Source organism: Panthera onca, chromosome D2 (genome assembly GCF_046562875.1).
Source record: "Panthera onca isolate mPanOnc1 chromosome D2, mPanOnc1 haplotype 2, whole genome shotgun sequence".
NCBI classification, from domain to species: Eukaryota; Metazoa; Chordata; class Mammalia; order Carnivora; family Felidae; genus Panthera; species Panthera onca.
In genome coordinates, this window is record NC_138349.1 from 41,128,097 (window position 1) to 41,147,933 (window position 19,837).

At 46.2% G+C, this 19,837-nt stretch overlaps 1 protein-coding gene across 7 annotated transcripts in view; it reads right to left on the bottom strand.

Annotated features, from left to right (window-relative positions):
* The window catches only part of WDFY4 (WDFY family member 4), a 302,324-nt gene that overhangs the window by 175,160 nt on the left and 107,327 nt on the right, over positions 1 to 19,837 (bottom strand). For all 7 annotated transcript variants that reach the window (XM_078434513.2, XM_078434514.2, XM_078434511.2 and 4 more), the window contains 9 exons: positions 19,164 to 19,395; positions 17,681 to 17,826; positions 16,532 to 16,643; positions 15,640 to 15,830; positions 11,056 to 11,208; positions 4,631 to 4,704; positions 2,667 to 2,828; positions 1,979 to 2,070; positions 207 to 306 (listed from right to left, as the gene is read on the bottom strand). In XM_078434513.2, coding sequence (XP_078290639.1) covers positions 207 to 306; positions 1,979 to 2,070; positions 2,667 to 2,828; positions 4,631 to 4,704; positions 11,056 to 11,208; positions 15,640 to 15,830; positions 16,532 to 16,643; positions 17,681 to 17,826; positions 19,164 to 19,395 — 1,262 coding nt within the window. The remainder of the gene's footprint in view (positions 1 to 206; positions 307 to 1,978; positions 2,071 to 2,666; positions 2,829 to 4,630; positions 4,705 to 11,055; positions 11,209 to 15,639; positions 15,831 to 16,531; positions 16,644 to 17,680; positions 17,827 to 19,163; positions 19,396 to 19,837) is intronic.

A 19,837-nucleotide genomic window follows, 5' to 3' on the forward strand; every position in this document is an offset into this window, starting at 1 on the left:
GCCCATTTCACATTTGCATCAGAATATCTTAGGGCAAGGTCTGCTTTATTGGGTGGAGAGAATATAATTTTCTTTCTGACTGGTACAGGAAACACATTGCCGAAAACCAACTCGGAGATGCTAAACTTTTCATTAAGAAAAGGTTTTAATACTGCACCCTGTATGAGGCAACCCCATGCCAAATCGCTCTTCCTGGAACTACTTACTCAGAGGACAGATGAAGTTGGGAAGAAGATATTACACTGAACAGCATCTCCAGCAACTGGTTTCTGAGCCAGATTGTCTTTCCAGATGTTTGGCTTCCAGCTACAAAATAAGGAAACTCAGATTTGAGAGAAAACGGATGTAAAGAGACAGACTATTTGCTGCAGTAAGCAATCGTATTCACCAAATGCTTCGTTCACCCAGGAATTGGGGCATGGATGGGACTCAAAATTCTGGCATTCAGTTCTAGACTTCCAGGCAATGCTTAAAAAGAATTTCAAGACATGTTCCTAAAGTTCCCTTTAACTGGAGATGATTTTGTTGCTTCCTATCCACTTCCCCCCAAAATCCTAAAAATAACAAGGTCAAATTTATCTTCTAGCAGAAGAATTTTTTTTCACTATCACAGGCTGCAACATTTCTTGACCACCTACTACATGCTGGGCATTATGGGAGGCACTGGGAGCAGAGTGGTGAAGATTTTAGTACTCGATCTCAATTCCTGCTCTCAATGTGTTTCCAGGCTAAACCTTCAGCATATCAATGTTGCACTAAAAATAGAGCTTGCGTTGTAGAGTTCACAATGCAGTCCATATTAGAAGGGCTCACTGAATAAGCTTACTTTTGGCCCATTATCCATTCATTCATTCCCTTGGTTAACCACTTATTTTACAACCAATTCAGGGCACGTGAATGCAGAAACATGACTGATGTGGCAGTTTGGAGAACCGGAATCAGATTTCTCTTTATTTGGATTCTGGCCCCAAAGGTCTTCTATCTCTGAGCCTCCGTTTCCCCATCTGCAAAATGGGAATAGTAATACCTACTATTCAGGTTTGACCTAAAGATAAGAGATCATTTTTCTAGACTAAGTAAGAGTGTCCAATAGAATCTTTTTCAATGATAAGAATGTTTTCTATCTCTCCTGTTCAATACAGTAACCACTAGGCTCGTGTGGTTATCGAGCACTTGGAATGGAGCTCGTGTGACTGAGGAATTGAATTTTTAATTGCATTTAATTTCTACCACTTAAAATTTAAATGTAAATGGCCACATGTAGCTAGAGGCTCCCATCTTGGACAGCACAGATCTGTAGGGCCCAGGACCAAGTTCCCTTCACACCTGCCCTAGCAGAGGGAACATGACATAGCTTCTGTTCTGCACCTGGTTGGGAGGAGAGAGACCCAAAAAAACAAATCACTAACCTGTGCATTAGAGTAAGTGCAAGGACTTTAGAAGCCCAGAGGAGGTGACTTAACCTGGCTCGGTATGACCAGGAACGGTTAACTCAGTGGGCAAAGCAGGGGGTGGGGTGGAACAGGGGAGGCATTTCTGCCAAGGGAAAAACACATACAAAGCATGGCTGGAGGGCAGACCATCACATATTAGGATGTGCAGGTGCTCAGAGTGCTGAAGTTGGGGCTCATCAGAGGAGCAGAGGTAGGAAGGACTCAACCAAGAAGGTAAGCAGGAACTGGGTCATGAAGGATCCCACCTGTTGGCCTATAGGGAACTGAGTTTTATCCTGGAGGTCTTAGAAGCCATTCCAGGTTGTGAAGGAAGAATAAATAATTTGATATGACTGTAACCCTACTCATAACACTATGACCTCACAAGCCACTACTTGGGAACAATTGCTCAGTTGTGGGTACCTTCCCTTTTCTTTGCCTCAGCCCTTCCCTCTACAAAATGGGCCCATGACAGGTGGCTCTCAGGGGTGCCCTGAGGGCCATCCTGCTGCTTTCAGACTGGTGTCTGAGAAAGGTCTCCTCACCAGACACTGAGGAGTCCAGGCCTCCATCCACGCAGATCTGCCTCTCATTCACCGAAGAAGGCTTGAGGGTGTAGACAACAAACAGCCCAATTCTTAATGCAGAGAGAGAGGGATATGTTCAGTGGTGGGCTCCGCCCACGTCTGCTCAACACATATGAAGGTTTTCTACACAGATCCACCCAAATCAGCTTCAAGGGAGGGTTTGAGACAGATCACATTATTCTGTGATCAATGCAGTGTTTCCAGAGACTTCTAAAATCTATCATCAGAGCAGTTAACTCTGGCTCTGCAGATCAACATAACAGAGAGTGCTGAGGATGGAAAAGGCTACGTACCATGCCAACTGGGACTGTCCTTTGGGAAGTCTGCAAAAAGCAGACACGTTGGGTCAATGGCTGATGAGGAGGACTGTGCTCACAGGAACTTGAATTCTTGGCATAGTAAGTACGTCCGGGCACCAGGGAGCTGTGAGCACATAGCCCTGAGGGGAGTCTTGCAGAACCACCCCTTTTCTCAACTCTCAGCCCTGAACAGAACCTCTGGAAGGTTCCAAGGAAATGGAACCTGCCACTGCACTGAAGGGTAATGTTGCTGGGTCGAGTGTGGTCAGGAGAGAACTGAGGCCTATATACCCTTGTGAAATAGTCCCAAGGCTCTGCCCTTCCCCCTGGGAAGCGTGGCACAGTACCTGAGCAAGTCCTGGATGCTGAAGTGGCCCCTCAGCTGACAGCCCAGGATGGCAATGATGGTGGGGATCTTGGAGAAGGTGAGGCCCGGCTCATTGAAGAGGAAGACGAGCTTGGGTATAAGCTGTGCCTGGTGAGCAACTTCAGCATTCCGGGGTCCTTCCCTGGTGAGCCCAGGAGAAAGGCAGTAAAAGCTTTTACTGGAATGAACCAAATTTGCTGTGTTTCTGCTAAAAAGGTTTCCCAGGCTGGGCTTGCTCCATGGCCCTCTGACTCCAATGCTCTCTTGGCAACTCATCAAAATGCTGTCAGACACCCATTGAATATGTGTCTGCCGAGAGTTGCTCAGGGATGAGCCTCCCATGCCCTTCCACCCCCCCGGAAATTGCCTTCAAAGATAACCCCCAGTTATTGACTTTTAAATTCCAAGCCTCAGGGAAAACTAAGGCTGGTCTCAGAAAACTCAGAACAAAGACAGCAGACTCGCGTGCGACCGCGGAGCACTCTCCAACAGCCAGGAGCGAGGGGCCCTTGGCGAGTCTGTCTGGGGTGTGTGCTCTTCCTGCCCGCCCCAAACCACAAAGTGGATGAACACGCCACTGGGAGTCAAAGGGGAAAAAGACAGAATTCAAGCATCCGCATCCCCCTTCTTAGGATAATCACAAATTCAATTTCCCGTAAGTTCTACTCAACCAAAGAAAACAGCTCCCAGGATAAATGATCATCTTTAAGAAAACAACAAGTACAGAAAGAAAGTGGGAAAAGGAAAGAAAAAAAAAAGGTGAAGGAGGGTGAATCTGGGTGGATGGCTCCTTCTTGAACTGTCTTTTCAGTACTAACAGGACAAATTCTGCCAACCTCCACATCCCTGATACTGAGGCAGAACCAGCCCAGTTCTGTGTGTGGTTTGTATTCACAGCTCTCACTGTGTTTTGTGCTCTTTCTTATCATGGCACTAAGCAGCCCGTTTTTCTGTATTCCTTCTCCACAGGACTGTCTTGTTCCTCTTGAACTTCCAGCCCTGAGGAGCTGCCCAGCAGCCATCTTGCCGTCTGCCCACATGAAGCCAGCACGGAGGAAAGCATGAACAAGACAGGTGACAGGTCTCAGATGAAGTAGTGTGAGTGCCACCCGGCCACATGTGAAGATCTGCCCCGTTCCAATGTATGAGCCAATAAATTCCCCCTTTCTCAACCTTCCTTTTGCCCTCCCTCCTCCCTCCCTTCCTTCCTTAAGTTGGTTTGAGTTGTATTTCTGCTGCTTGCAACCAAAAGAACCCTGAATGATTTAAAAAGCAACTTGGAGAAGTCATTTAGAGGGAGAGTGGGTTGGGAGGCAAACAGGACACAGAGAAGTGTTTTCCTTTGCTGGCCACATATACTGAGCCCCTGAGAGGGTGCGAGGCCCAAATCCACCAGGGAGACAGACTTGCCCCACATAAGTGAGCCACTGGGAAGGGCATTGCTACGACTGAATGTTCGTGTCCCCCCCAAAATTCATGTGTTAAAACCTAACCATAGGATTTGGAGGTACAGTCTCTGGAGGTAAACACATCCCCTAGTGATGGGATTAGCACCTTTATAAAAGAGATGCCAGAGAGCTCCCTCGCCCCTCCCACCAGGTGACACTATAGCAAGGAGACTGCTGTTAACCAGGAAGGGGGACCCTCCCCAGACACCGAACCTGCTAGTGATGTTGATGCTAGACTTCATGTTAGATGTTAGGCTTCCAGCCTCGAGAACTGTGAGAAATAAGTTTCTGTTGTTTATTCAGCACCCTGTCTATCATATTTTGTCACGGCAGCCCAAACAGACCCAGACAGACATGCTGTCACCTGGGAGTCCAGTGGTCTGGAAATGGGAGAAGGCCGTGGTTGCTGAGCCACTGGCTGTCCTGTCCCCTCAGTCCCCCTTCTTGGCATGAAGCCACTAGTCCTAGCCCCCCGCACTGCCAAAGCCCAGCCTACCTTGGTGATCGAAGGATTTCCACAAAATGGGAAAAGAGGGAGAGCTCCAGGTTGTCTGCAGAATTCATCCAGAGCTGGGGACAACAAACACACAGTGAAACCAAGACGTGCGTGAAGAAGGGATTCCAGGCAGTGTAAGCAGGTACAGAGCTGCTTAGGCAAGCTTCTTAGGCTTGAAATTCACTAACACAATTTAGCTGCTCAAGAATCTGACCCGCTCTCCCGACACCTAGAACTTAGAGGGGGCCTGCCCCGGGGGGAAGCTCATACGCCTTTCCTCTCCTCCCCATCTTTGCTGCTGCCCAGTGCTTCCGTGTGAGTCTAGATTTGAACCAAGGACACTCGCCCTCACCTCCGTCTGGCCCTCAGCCCTGCTGCCCGTGTAGCCGTACCCCAAACGCAGTTCATCCTCGCTGGAGCCTACAAGGCAAATACCAGTCTTCCCAAGTTAGAGATGAGAAAATAGAGGCTGAGACAGACCAGTTGAGTGACAGGCCCCACTCACCACTGGCAAGTGGTAGGACTGGAGTTAGAAGCTGAGTCTTGGCTGTCTGGGTTTATGCTCCCGCGACCACGCACCCAACTTGTGCATGCATCAGTTTCTTCACTTCTTTCCTCCATAAATCCTGCAGCACCGCCCACACCTTCCCTTATACAGCTGCTCTGCGAGCTGTGCACAGAGGGGAGATGCACTGTGATTCTGAGAGTGAACTTTATCACTCAGGTCGTTATCATTCACAGTAAACAAAATACAGCGGCTAACCATCCTTCTGGGGCACAGTTGATGGCACGCCTTCATGTCTCATGCCTATTTCCTTTCAGAGAGCTTGACCATTTCTTACTTCTAAATACTGACATTTCCTAAGGCCCAGAATTAAAAAGGTTCCGACATGGGATTGCAAGAGTGCAATCACAGAGCAGCAAAGAAAGCTCACGCTTCTAAATGAGGCCATGTTCTAGAGGCAAGAAGTACCCTGTAAGTCCTGAAAGGATATCATTATCTGCATTTAGTAGCTAAGAAGAGTGAAGACTCAGAGAGACTAAGTAACTTGCCTGGCGCCCCATGGTTTCTAATTGGCAGAGGCTGGCTTCAAAGCCTGGTCTGTCTGACCATGGAGCCCATTCTCTTGTCTCTCCCCTGTGCTCCCCCCAGGCATCTCCTGCAGACAGTGACCCCTAGGGTCAATAATCGACCTCACTTGAATCAAGCAGGTGGCCATGGCTCCATCCTCTTACTTAAGAGTGAAAGCAAAAGAGCCTCAGAGGACCCAAGTTTATGAGGGGGCCCGTGGAGGCAGAGACCACCCCTCTCCAGTCCCCAGGGCCCAGGACCACACATGCCACATAATGGGCACTTAATAAGGACCCATTAAATTTTTTAAAAGAGTGAATGCAAAGTAAATCAAGGTAAAATAAGTGGATTGCTCTTAAGCCAGAAACACTAACAGATTTCCAGCCCCTGTTTCACAGTCACTACCCGGAACACACAGAGGAGGGCAGCTGCCATTTTGGAGAGCTGGTGTGGGCTGATGTGGCCCCGGTAGGGGTGGTGGTAGGCAGGCATGGCACCCCAACGTGCAAGTCTAGAGGAGTCTAAGAGCCTAAACACGTGGAATAGTCACTCGTGAAGGCAGTCACTGAACAAATGCTATGCCAGCGTCAGTGCCGGGAGCCGGGAGAACTGAGAAAGTCTAAGACTGAACCTAACAATCTTGTGTGTTCCTGAGCCCTTACCTTTCCCACAGAAGCATATCCCTGTTTCTGTTCCAGAGCACTGACAGTAAGAAGCTGCCATTGGAGGCTGCCTAGCTCTTGAGAAATTACATAATACCAACTACCTGAAGTTTGGGAAACATGGATAATTGAACCTTTTGGTTGTTATACTGTGTCACATAACCCCTGTACTAAGGACAGCACTGAGATGTCTGGATTAGATTTCTTTGAAAATCAGATGGAGACCATGTCAAATTCTGCCCTCTCCCCAACCCCTGGGACCATCTCACTCTCAGAATGAGCTGGCCTGTCCCTTTTTCAAGGAACCCAAAACCTCAACCTCCTGTCCCTCCACTGCTTCTCGACTTCCTGTCTCGCTCCTCCCTCTCAACTAGCTGCCTCAATCATTATGCATGGATCCCACACTTTCTCTTGTAACCCATTCTCTTGTCTCTAAACCTTCCCTCTCCTTTAAGGACTTGTCCCATCAATAGCGACATTCTCACTGGTATTTTTAACCACCCTTTTCCACTGCTTCCTCCTCCTCAGTCTACAACCAGACTCAAGTCCCTTAAGTCTTGAAACTTCCTTCTACTCTCTTCTCCTTTTCTTCTATCTTGACTTCTATGGTGCTCTCCTCACCTCACTTCTGACCCTACAATTTACCTTTCACCAGGCCTGTCAGTGACCCCCAGTTGACCTCCAAGTGACTTCCAAATTTTACACAATCTTACAAATTACAAAATCTACGACTTACACATCCTCACTCTTACTTTACTTGACGTAGCCAGACATTTGTGAAAGACCTCTTCTTTTTGAAATTCCCTCCTAATCTTAAAATGTTATTTTGTTTCATTTTATTTATTTATTTATTTATTTATTTATTTATTTATTTATTTTAGCTTGTAGTTGTTATGGGTTGCTTGTGTTCTTAACTCCAGCTTTAAAAGCACCAGCTTATCGAAGAGTTTACTCAGGGAAGGGTGGGATGGACCTCATGGTCATTCTAGGAGCAGACAGTGTGGGGGTGGTGGGTTCCTCCACTGGAAATTTCTGGGCGGGGCTGCTGACTGAGATGCTTTGGAGCCAAGCTGCCAGAGCACAGCCACGGCACTCTAGAAGGTACAGGTGTGCAGCCAAGGCATGCTGTCTTGTTTATCAGTATAGTGAGGTCATTTGTGCATATCTCCTTTCCTTTTGTGCACAGGGAGCCTATATTCCATGTCTGGCTGGCTTCCTCTACAACCCTTTCATCCATCTTCAGAAGCAGATCCAGGGCCCAATTCAATTAGCTAATATTTTATTTAGGATTTTTTTAGCTATATTTATGAATAAGATTGGCCTGGACTTTTTCATTTCCCATACTGTCCTTTTTCGGTTCTGCATTCAAGATTAGCTCATAAAATAAGCTGGGAGTGTGCTCCCTTTCCAGTTTCTTGGAAGAGTTTATAAGGTTGGAATGGCCTGTTTGCTGACAGGTAGAACTTCCCTATAGAAACCCTGAGCCTGGACTTGCCTTGTGGATGTTGTTGGCTTGTAAGATTTTAAACGCGTGATTCTGTTATTTGATGGCTATGGGACCATTTGAGTTTTTACCTCTTTTCGAATGAATTTTGAAAACAAATTTTCTTTGGAGATTGTTCAAATGAGCTAAGTGTTCACATTTATTGGCACAAAGTTGCTAATCCTATTTTTGCTACCTTTCTAATTGCACATTCCTCCGTGGTTATTCTTCCTTTCCTTCCTAATATTACTTTGTTGTGCCTCTCATTTCCCCCCCTCCCCCACCTTGGCCAATCTCAACAAGTTTGTCTGTGTTATGAGAACCAGTTATTGGCCTTGCTGACATTTCTATGTTTGTTTCTTTCCTACTTAATTAATGTTCTCATCTCTTTTTTCCTTCCTTCTTCCTCTGAATTTTGTTTTTGTTTGTTTTTGGGTTTTTTTTGTTTTTGTTTAGGGTTTTTGTGTTTTTCTTTTTGTTCGGTCATCCTATCTTCTTGATCTAAAGGTTCTGGGGGCGCCTGGGTGGCTCAGTCGGTTGGGCGGCCGACTTCGGCTCAGGTCATGATCTTGCGGTCCGTGGGTTCGGGCCCCGCGTCGGGCTCTGTGCTGACAGCTCAGAGCCTGGAGCCTGTTTCAGATTCTGTGTCTCCCTCTCGCTGACCCTCCCCTGTTCATGCTCTGTCTCTCTCTGTCTCAAAAATAAATAAAACGTTAAAAAAAAAAAATTTAAAGGTTCTGTTCATTACTTTCAAGTGTTCTTTTTTCCAATATATACATTGACGTTTATCATTTTTTCTCCAAATCCAGCTTTCACCAGCCCCCCACAATGCACAGTACTTTTTTATACTGTGTTATACACAGTATTCCTTCCATTCAGCTCTATACCACTTCTAATATGAATGAGGAGCCTCATTAATCCTCCTCCTTATCCCACTGCCTTTGCCAAAATTTAGGTTTCAAAATTTTTCACCTGGATTTCTGTAGCAATCTCACGACCCACTCTCCCTGCCTGGGACTCCTGCCACCAGAGTAATAGGCTTAAAATAAAACTCTGTCGTGTGGTATTTTAGTTAACATCCTTGGATATCAGCAATTTAGCAAAACATATCAATAGTCTGAAAATTGCTCATAAAGCCTAATAATTCAACTTTGATCATTTACTCAAAGGAAATGGTTTTTAAACCAAGGGAACTGTGTGCACAAAAGTGCCATCTACAGTGACATTTATTCATATACGAATAACACAGCAGAATAATCTAAGACTTTGACAATAGGGGGATAGTGAAGAAACCAGGAATTTGCTATAAGACAGATACTATTCTGATTCAGAACAATACTTGCAAAAGTACAAAATAAATGTTTTTAAATGTGAAGTTCACATCTTTAACAAGCATTATTGGTGAGGGTCATTGAAGGAGTAATGATGGAGAGTTGAAAAGTGTTGCTAAAGCATAGGGCTTGCTGGGAGCCTATGAGACTATGAAAGGGGCATGACGTGAGGGAGCGGACCTCGAGTTCTTGACTGGATGGGTCTCACAAATATTCTTTTGAACTTTCAGCGACTGGGTGTGCAGCAATGCAGCACAGGTCGTAGGGGACTTCCTAGCACTAGTGTGCCTCTAATTTTATTCCCTGGCTCCTCGTATGTTCCTCATCTTCCTTTCTCAAGACCTATTTCCTCCCCACTTGCCTGTCCGTGGCCCAGGGCTTATGTCTTTGCCACTGTCTGGTTCTTAGAGTCCCAGACTTTGGGCGGTGAGCTATAGGTGGTATTGTCCCTGTCTCTCCGTCTTGTAATGAGCTGTAATATTTACTCTTAACACAGGATCATTTGGAACAGGAGTTCTGAGGAGGAGAGTGAGGACTGTGCTAGACTTGAATGATGGTGCCTCCTCCAAGGCTGTAGGCTCCAGAGCGTCCTAATATTGTAAAATGTGAAGAGCAGACACGCGGGACATCAGTGTCTTTCCCTTTTCATTAAAAGTGTTTTAACCAAAACAAAAAAGGGGGGGAGAGAGTCCATAATAAATGCTTTTAATGTCCATATTATGTGAGGAAAGGCGGGACTTAAAATAATATCTACACTATGATCGTGACTATGATATGAAAATACATGTATATTGTGCATAGGAAGTACAAAAAAGCAATGCCTTAAAAGTTGGCAAAGGCCATCTGGGTCTCAGAAACGGGAGCTTCCTCCCCCGCCCTACTTCTCTGTAATTTTAAGTATTCTACAATAAGCATATCATTTTTTTAGCTTAAAAATATCCATTTTTAAAATACTTCCACAGACTCCAGCACGGATTGGCTAAAGCGCATGTCCTACAGCCTAGCATCTCCCGCCTGTCTTGTCTCCCCTTCCGGCCTCACCTCTCCTTGCAACAAATAGCCCTCCAGGGACCCTGCAAGCCACTTGCTTTCAAATCCCCATGGTTGTTTCTCATCCCTCCTGTGTGCAAATAGTGCCCACTCCACCTGGAACATTCCCCACTGAATGCACTCTGCCAGACTCAGCCCCAGAGTCCCTGAACGGGAAATCTGAATTGGCTGTGCTCTCACCCCACTCCCCAAATGCCCTGTGCCTGTCTCTCCGTGGCACCTAGCACAGCGTAGTGTCAACTTGGTTATGTCCTGGGCCCAGGTGGCTGTGTGAAGAGGCTGGATCCTGGTTATCACCACATCTCCAGGACATGGCTAATGCCTGACCCCAGTGGGCACTTAGTAAATAGTCTTGTGAATGGAGCAATCCACCCAAAGTTCTGTGCAGTCCTCCTCTGTTAGCCTCAGGCCTACCCTCAGGGTCTCTCAGTCAGCCCTTGCAAGGAACATTTGTCAACAGCAAAGCACCATTCAACGGAACTAGGGGTATATATTTTTTAAACCTACGGTTTTAAGGCCCTTACCCAGATACTATCTGGTTTGACCCCCGCACCAGCCTGTGAGGGAGAGATGACAGTCTCCATTTCACACACTAGAAGACTAGAACTCAGAGAAATCAAGAGACTTGCCCAAGGCCGCACAGCCCATGGGTGGTAGGATTTAATTATAAAAAGGGCCTCTGGACTCCAAAGCCGTTAAGGTTTTCCTTCTCACGACCCTCCTGACTATTGAGGAAGCTGAGCTGCTGAGTTTAGAGGAAGCACCACACTTTCTTTCCCATCACACACACCCACTCCTTCAGGGCTAATGACCAGTCTCCAGTTTACCTCAAAATTGCAGAGGATGTGTTGAAAGACACCAACATTGGTGACCAGAGAGGAGCCGAAGCCCAGTTCTGCAGTGCCGGCAATGGAGAGGATGAGCTGAAAACTTCGCTGGTTTAGGAGAGAGGTCTTTTTCCTCAGGAGGAAAGCCATTATCTGAACAAGTGAAAACACAAAGCGGTTTCCTCGTGAGTGCATCACTAGAACTCTTTCTCCGTCCCTGCTTGTTCCCACCAGCACGTGTGGTCAACCCAGGCCGAAAGCCCTCTGCTCTCTGGTGCCACCTCCCTCGTCCCCACGATCCCAGAAGAAAAACACACACCAAATTTGTGGCGGCTTCCCCACCAGTGTCCACTTTCCTGTACTCATGTGACTTGACCTCTCACTAGGGACCCCCTGCTTCTTCCCGAAAATCTCCTCCCGTGTTCGCAGAATGCTACTCTCTCTTGGTTTCCTCCTACATTTCTGAGTGTTCTTTTTCATTTTCCTTTACTGGATCGTGCATTCATAGCCATCCCACAAACGTCAGCGTGTCACCAGGAAGCCACGCCTCCCCATGAGCTCAGCTGCACCATCACTTCAGGCTGCAGCCACCCGATGGACCTTTCTACTTACTGTGCCAGGCCCAGGGAATCAGCCACATGCAAACTTCCGTACGAGGACAGAGGTGATGGGGTCCCCGTGGCCCATACCCACCTCAGAGACTAATGAGATGGATCTTACCTAGACTCGTGTCTCTGTTGACCTCAGTCACACAAAAGTCAGGCTGCCTAGCCATCTCCTGGCATCTGGGTTCTCATCCACAGCTCAGTTCCTAAGCCTGGATCTGACACTGCCCAGCCCTGTCCTGCCAGACATCGTCTCTAAAGGAAGTCTTGCTTGCTGTTCTAAACTGCACATTTGTGTCCTCCCCGAATTCATGTGTTGAAACACTTTCCCACAGTGAAATGTGATCTGGAGCTGGGTCCTACGGGAGGTAATTAGGATTAGAGGGGGTCATGAAGGTGGAGCCTTATGGTGGGATTAGTGCCCTTGTAAGAGTCACAAGAGAGCTTGCCTCCTCTCTCTGATCTTTCCCATGTGAGGATCAATGAGAAGTTGGCTATCTGCAATCCAGAGGAGGGCCCTCACCCAACCGGACGATGCTGGAACCCTGATCTTGGATTTCCCCAGCCTCCAGAACTGTGAGAAATAACTTTCTGTTGTTTATAAGCCAACCAGTCTGTGATATTCTGTTATAGTAGCCCAGCTGCTAAAGGCAGCTGTGATTAGTGAATACTCAGTATCTTTCCAGATTGCTCCAGCCACTTCTTGGATATATCTGAAATCTGACCACTCCCCACTCCCCCACCAAGACATAATTAGGATGGCTGAAGATTGAGAAAAATCACACATGCATGCTGACTGGTTTCGCTTGCAGTCACAGTGTCAAATGCCAAAGTAGCCCTCATTTAGCCTGGTGGCCAACTCTGTTTTTCTAGGAAGCTGGTGTTCTTCATGCCAAAGATGAGAATTTCAACTCTTCTCCTCTTTCCCCAACCTTGTCTGTTGAGAAGACAGAACCCATCAGACATGAACACTCTCGTCTGCCCACACCAGATCTACAGGGGCCTGTGTTGCATCTTTCTGGTCATAAGCAGGGTCTCCATCTGCAGAGCTTCTGGAACCCACCCCTCACCTCCTCAAGAACATGGCTCCATGGGATAGTTCTTCTCTCCTAGCTTCATCCATCTCTTTCTTTTTCTCTTCTGTCACTTCCTCCCACTGACAAAAATGCTGTAGTATTTCTCAACTTAAAAAGAACCCTCTCTTGACTCCTAATCCTTCTAGTTTGGACTCCATTTCTCTACTCCTCTTTGTAGGTAAACTTCCAGAAGGCATTAATAGGCACACTCTGGCCCCATGTCCTCACTTCACCCTCTGTCTTCAACCCTCTTCAAATGGCTACTGCTTCTACCTATCCAATCATCTTGGAAAGGTCACCAGTGACTTCCAGGTGCCAAATCCAACAGGCACATCTCTGTCCTCATTTGCTTTGTTATTTATCAGCATTTAGTATTGTTTGATCCCACCTGCCTTCTTGAAATACTGCCTTCTTTCAGATTCTTCAACAAAACTTTCTTCAATTTCTCTCCCCTCTGCTTCTCAATCTCCTTTGTTGGGCTTTGATCATATTTTCAGCCTGTATGTGGCTAGATCCTTATTGCTTCCTCCTCAGCTCTCCTCTCTTCTCTTCCTACTCCTTCTCTTTGGCCATTTCTTGAATGCCCTTGTCTGAAATATCATCATGATGGTATTGATGACTCTCACATTTATACCTGCAGCCCAGCTTGCCCCTCTAAGCTCCAGAGTTATCTGTCCCACGTGACATTTGACCTTTGATGTCGCACAGACATTTCAGATTTAGCATGTCCCAAATATCTTCTTTCCTTCCTGTCTGCAGCACTCTGGACACACAGAACTGGCTGCTTTCCAGTGCTATCTGCCCACCCTTCCCACAAAGATCCCAAATCTTTCCAGGCCAGGAATGTAGTCTCATAGCATGCTGGACTCTCTCTCAGTCTCCTGTTCAAATCTCACCCTTCTGGCCCATCTTCCTTTGTGGTTTCAAAGGTCATTCGAAAGCATGAATCCTTCCATTTCCCTGTTCCAAGCCTTCTTATGATTGCTCATCCCTTCCAAGATAAAATCCACGCCCCTTGGAGTAGCAGAGTTCTGGTCATTGTCTGTCTCTCCATCCAGGTTATTGTGCACAGACCCATCATTGCCCTTCCTCCCCTCCACATGGAGGACACTGAACAGGATCCCTTAAGTGTTTTTTTTTTTTTTTTAAATGTTTATTTATTTCTGAGACAGAGAGAGACAGAGCATGAGTTGGGGAGGGGCAGAGAGAGAGAGGGAGACACAGAATCCGAAGCAGGCTCCAGGCTCCGAGCCGTCAGCACAGAGCCCAACGCGGGGCTCGAACCCACAAACCGTGAGATCATGACTTGAGCTGAAGTCGGTCGCTCAACCGATTAAGCCACCCAGGAGCCCCAGGATCCCTTAAGTATTCTTAATGTTAGTCTAGAACACTGTCCTTCTTTACCACGCTATGAAAATCCATCTTATAAAACTTGCCTGGATGCCACCTCATTTGAGAAGAGGATGATACACAAGTCTGGATAGAAATAACATATAGAGAGCTTCAGGCTCTCGTGCTCTTAGGTCCAATCAGAAAACCAGCAAATGAATAAAGTAAAAGTCTAAAAGTAATTAAGTTTTCTCTTAGGCAGGCCATTTAATTGAAGACCCTTGTTTGCATTCACTGAGTCATTCCATAAAACCTTGTTGAGCAACTGCTGTGTTGCACCCACTCTTAGGGTGGACAAGCAGACCCGTCCTGCTCTCATGGGACATCTCCCTAGGGGGCTGGGGGGACAAAACAGACCACACACATGACAAGTATATAGAGATCCTACCAACTGGCCATGCAGGTTATGAAGAAACAGAAAGCAAGAAAAGGTGTCTGGAAAGAGATGGGATAGGATGGAGATTCTCTTTATAAAGAGTAGTCAGAGAAGGCAAATGATAATAATAACAGTAATCTTATTGCTTTACTCAAACCTGTCATCTCCCACCTGCCCTACCGCTGTCCAGCCCTTCTTTCTGATATGCCCCGAAGACATAAATATTTGCAATATTTCTTTTGTAAAACATGAGAAGCGTTTTAAATTTCCCTCTTCTGTCTTCATTTGTAAAGGTACAATAAATCTGTGAATCTGGTGGGTTCTTTACTCAGATAAAGTCTTTGGGAATTTTTGTCTCACAATAATATGCTTTTTTTGTCCACCTTCTTAGACAGTGCTACAGACTGAATGTTTTTGTCCCCCCCCCCCAAAAAAAAGAAAACTTTCATGTGTTGAAACCTAATCCCCAATATGATGGATTAGGAGAGGTGGAGCCCGTGAGAGGTGATTTAGTCATGAGGATAGAACCTTCGTGAATGGGACTGGTGCCCTTTTAAAAGAGACTGCAGACCCGGGCGTCTGGGTGGCTCAGTCAGTTGAGCATCCAGCTTCAGCTTAGGTCGTGATCTCAAGGTTTCTGTGTCAAGCCCCACGTCAAGCTTGCTGCTGTCAGTCCGGAGCCTGCTTGAATTAAATCACCTAGTCCTTCACTACAATCTCATGATGTAGGAGGTATGATAGTCCATATCATACAAGTAAGGAAACTGAGGCAGAGAGAGTAAGTAAGTAACTCATCCAAGGTTAAATAGCAAGTTTGAGTAAGAGGTAAGATTCAAACCCAGCACCTGGTTCCTCCACCTGGGCTCCTAGCCATTGTGTTAGGTGCAAAGTGGGTGGACCACAAGTGATTCTTGAATTCAGTGAAAGGTACAGGTATACAGACGAACATCCCTATTCTGATCAGAGCCCTTCTCTGCCTGGCCATTGTTTGGCCTTCTGCTGTGGCGACACTAGTCTCAAGACCCTTCCCTCTTGGCTTCCCTTCTCTAGAAGTTGCCGTGGAGGAAAGGTCCACTAAGGCCAGTGAAGCTCTTCCCTGCTCCCTGGGAATGACAGCCCACATGGGAGGTTGGATTACCTGGTACCCAGAGATGTGCTGCATCAGACGGTCACACATGGCATTGCTGGTCAGGACAGAGTGCAGGACTTTCACGGCCGCATACATGGTGTGGTCATCCGTGGCTAAGGAAATGAGGCCCAGGAGGATGGCAGGCCCACCAATGAAGTCCAGACTGCTGGCTGCTGGGATGGAGTGGAACACCCTTACACCTGTGTGGGACAAAGAGACATTCCATCAATAGATCACAGCTTCGGGGTTATGGCAAGTCCCCTGGAAGCCTGCAAGGGCAAGAGCTGTCAGTGTCCCTTCACAGCAGAAGGGCTCGTGCACACGGGACAGGCTGGGAGGAAGGATGGGACGTTTGTCAGTCTTAGCTCACTGAGAGATCCTGCACTAAGTTCTTCCTGGGTCACCAGAAGGCTGAAACAGCCCACGGGATTTCAGATCACTGCCTCTGCCGCAGTCCAGCGTGCTGGATGAGTCACATGCCCTCTGAGCCTCAATCCACTGGTTGCTCTGACAACCTGTGGCTTTTGTCTGCTCTCTAGATCCTGCGAGATTGGACCTTCACTAACCCCCTGCTTTGCTCCTGGCAACCAGTAGTAACTGACTGTTGTTTTTACCCAAACAACCACAACCATTACTTCTGTCAAAAGACCCTACTGTGCCCACTAGATAGGTTCCGTTGTGCATAGATGTCAGCCTGGTTAGTAGCTGAGTTCATTAACACCTGCCAGATACAGCAAGGTGAACTGGCTTCTATGGGATGTGGAAGGCCAGCTCTCTGACAGGGCTGACTCTCCAACTCTCACCCTCCCTGGATGGCCACTCAGACTTCTAGCCTGCACGAGCAATGACAGCCACACACCCATCTTCCCAAATAGTAGTAAAAGCTCAAGGCCTGACCTACCTAATTGGCCCACAGCCACAGCTCCAACGGTTCGAAGAGAACCTGACAGGTGCCCAGCACAATTTCTTAGCAAGAACACAGGCATGGCATTGTCACGGGATGAAATGTTCATCTAGAGAAATTGGCAACAATTAGTCCCAAGAAACTTTCCTGAAATGGAAGAGGTTTTGTTCATGAGGTCCTGGAGGGGAGGCACCCGAGATCTGGTCCAGAGTTGGCACTCAGTAAGTGAAGGGTCGGTGAATAAATAATAAATGAACCAACATCAGGGAGACTGAAGCCGAACTTCAGGTTCCCGTGTCCTGCCTCCCAGTTGTGCCTTAATCATGCGGGAGTAACTTTGACTATGCTGTTGTGCCAACGATGTCCCACATGTCACAGTAAAGAGCCCATGAGGGCAAGGTGGGCCCAGGGACATGTGGAGGTGGAACAGTGCCACGAAGGCCAGGCTGCCTCCTTCCCAGTCCACATTATCCAGTCTCGGCCCGCCCTGGCTTCACTAGTCTCAGAGGGCCAGGCGGATGGGAATCTGGGGTACTGTGTGGGGAAGGCACAGCTGTGTGCTCAACAGACCTAATCCCTGATCTCTCCTCTCAGTAAAGGGAGATGGCCTTCTTTCTGTGAGGGTGGAGAGAATGTCAACAAATCAGCTCAAATTTCTCAGCATTAAGCAAAAGAGCGCTCCGTGCCGGCATTAGGATATAGTTCATCTAATGGCATCTTCATCTACAAACATGTCGGCTTGCTGTTTTGCAAGTTTGGTGTTTAAAATACACATGGCAACTCACAGAACATTTTGCAGTGTTGGGGGTTGGGGGGCGTGGTCAGTTGCATCCGGAAAAGGGAAGCTCAATCGTGTTTTCAGTGTCACAAAGGTTTTTCAAATTCCACTTGTTCCTGCTCTACAGTGAAGAATAAAGACTGCCGACTTTCTTCTCTGAGCAATTATAAACGAAAGGTTTAGTCTCGGGGGATGCTAATGGGTGGAGAGGCATATGATATTTTAACAAACGAAATGGGAAGCGTGCCTGTGTGTATCTGTCTGCACATGCACCAACACGAATCAGTGTTCCCTTAAGCGCTGAAAACTGAAGCAAACCAGGAGATCAGGATTCCAAAAGGGGCAACAGGTGAAGGCAGAAGTCGTACCTCCTTGGCAATCAGGCGGCTGTCCACCTCATTGTAAGTGTTTCTGATGTCCGTAACACTGGTGATGGAGGAGCTGGCTATGTGAAGGCCAAAGGAAACCCTTTCCTCTGCAACCAGGGGCGTCGCTTCTGTATCAAGGTCCTCTCCTAAAACAACACATCTTTGATCATCTCTACTCTCACTTTACGGAAAAGAAAGTACAACCTCAGGAAAATAAATATCTAGGGCTATATGGTGAAGTCATCATTGAGGGACTATTTTATGTTGTTACGTTGTATGTTTGCATGTTGTATGTTTATATCACATGTTGGTCCCTACCTGTGCTTCTCTGACACTTATAGAAAACTGTGGACAAATCTCATAAGATTAACCCTACTATAAAATAGAGGCATTCAAGGTGTGAAATCACCTTGAGCTTGAGACATCTACCAAGGATATGCTATAACCTCACTCCCCAAAACCAAAATGCTAAGTGATAAGAAAGCTGACTTACAAAAAAAAATGGGGACACCAAAGTGGCTCAGTCGGTTAAGTGTCCAGCTCTTGGTTTTTGGCTCAGGTCATGATCTCACGGTTCATGGGATGGAGCCCTGCATCAGGCTCTGCAGAGCCCGCTTGGGAATCTCTCTTTCCCTTTTCCCTTTCCCCCACTTGCTCTTTCTTTCTCTCTCTCTCTCTCTCTCAAAATAAATAAATAAATATTTAAAAAGAAAAGAAAAAGAAATCTGCTGGGCTGAAAGCCCTAAAATTTTTGATGAGCTACATGCCGTGGCGAACATTCCACTTGGAATGAGCACCTTGGTCCCTGGGTCAAGGAGAACCACACATGGTCCTAGAGCTGTGTGGTCTGAATAACCAGTCAGCAAAATTTTGGCTCTAGACTTGACCTCATCGCATGGCTCTGGCCAGTACCATTTGCCATAGGAAATGGAAGCTTGAAGAAGACATGGGTCCTGGAGACAGAAACACTCAACAGTGTTCAATCGCCCTTCACAACGCACAAGGCTTCTGTACATAAATTCATTCATCATTCTTCCCAGATGGGAGCTGACCCCCTTGACTTAACAGAGCACAGAGAGCAGTACTCCCTGCTTGAACAGCCAGCAATCAATAATGAAAATGTGGATGTGTTTGTCTGCCTGTTTAATAATTGAAGACAACAGTATGCTTTAGTTAAAAAGCTTCTTCATTAAAAGGAATGCAACTTATTTATCTCATTCTCTCCTCTCTTTCTTTGCTGATGGTATTGCCTACCTATTCTCCTCCATTATGTGCTTCAGAGTTGAAATCCAAAGGATATTGTCACTTCCTTTTCTGTGACATTTTCTGTTGGGTTGTAAATTTATAATGATTCAATTACAGAGGTCTTCCCTAATGACTGACCTACACTGAGTTTATTTTTTATAAATATGCTATAAATAACTGGATGTCCATTTAATAAAATAATATCAGCAAGATCATTATAAATCAAAACACTCCATACCTTGGGCATGCACAGCTTGGAAGTTACCACAGTATCTTGGGCCAAGTTTGTTAATAACTTCCAGAGTGTCCACTGAGATGGCTTCTTCAAAGAGGTATGTAGGACCAAGACGCCATATTAACGATGACTTTTGTTTCCAAACTCGAGGGGTAGAGATATATCCATAAACATCCACAAATGAAGATGGATCCATTGAAAGGAAAGGCCCTGGCAAGGCCTGGATGTACAACATCTGTTAAAATTAAAAGGGAGAAAGGGAGAGATTTAACCTCAGAATTAATCAAATAAACACCTATGGAGATAAAATAATATACCTTCTTCTCTCAAAGTAAAAGCTTATTATATCTACAAGCATTAAAATCTCACTCTCAAAGCTGAGAAACAGTGCAGGAAAACAGCTTACAAAATGTTGGTGGGAGTAAAAAACTGACACTGTGATTTTGGAGACAAATTTGATAAGGAATATTAAGAGACACTAAAATGTTTATCTTTTTTGTTCCAGTCATTCCACTAAGAACCCAAATGTCCAGTATTGGCACATTCATTAAGTTTTATGTACTAAAATAATGATAGACATATCCAATTGGAAAGGAAGAAATAAAATTATCTCTATTTGCAGATGACATGTCCATGTGGAAAATTCCAAAGAATCTACAAAAAAAAATGCCTAGAAC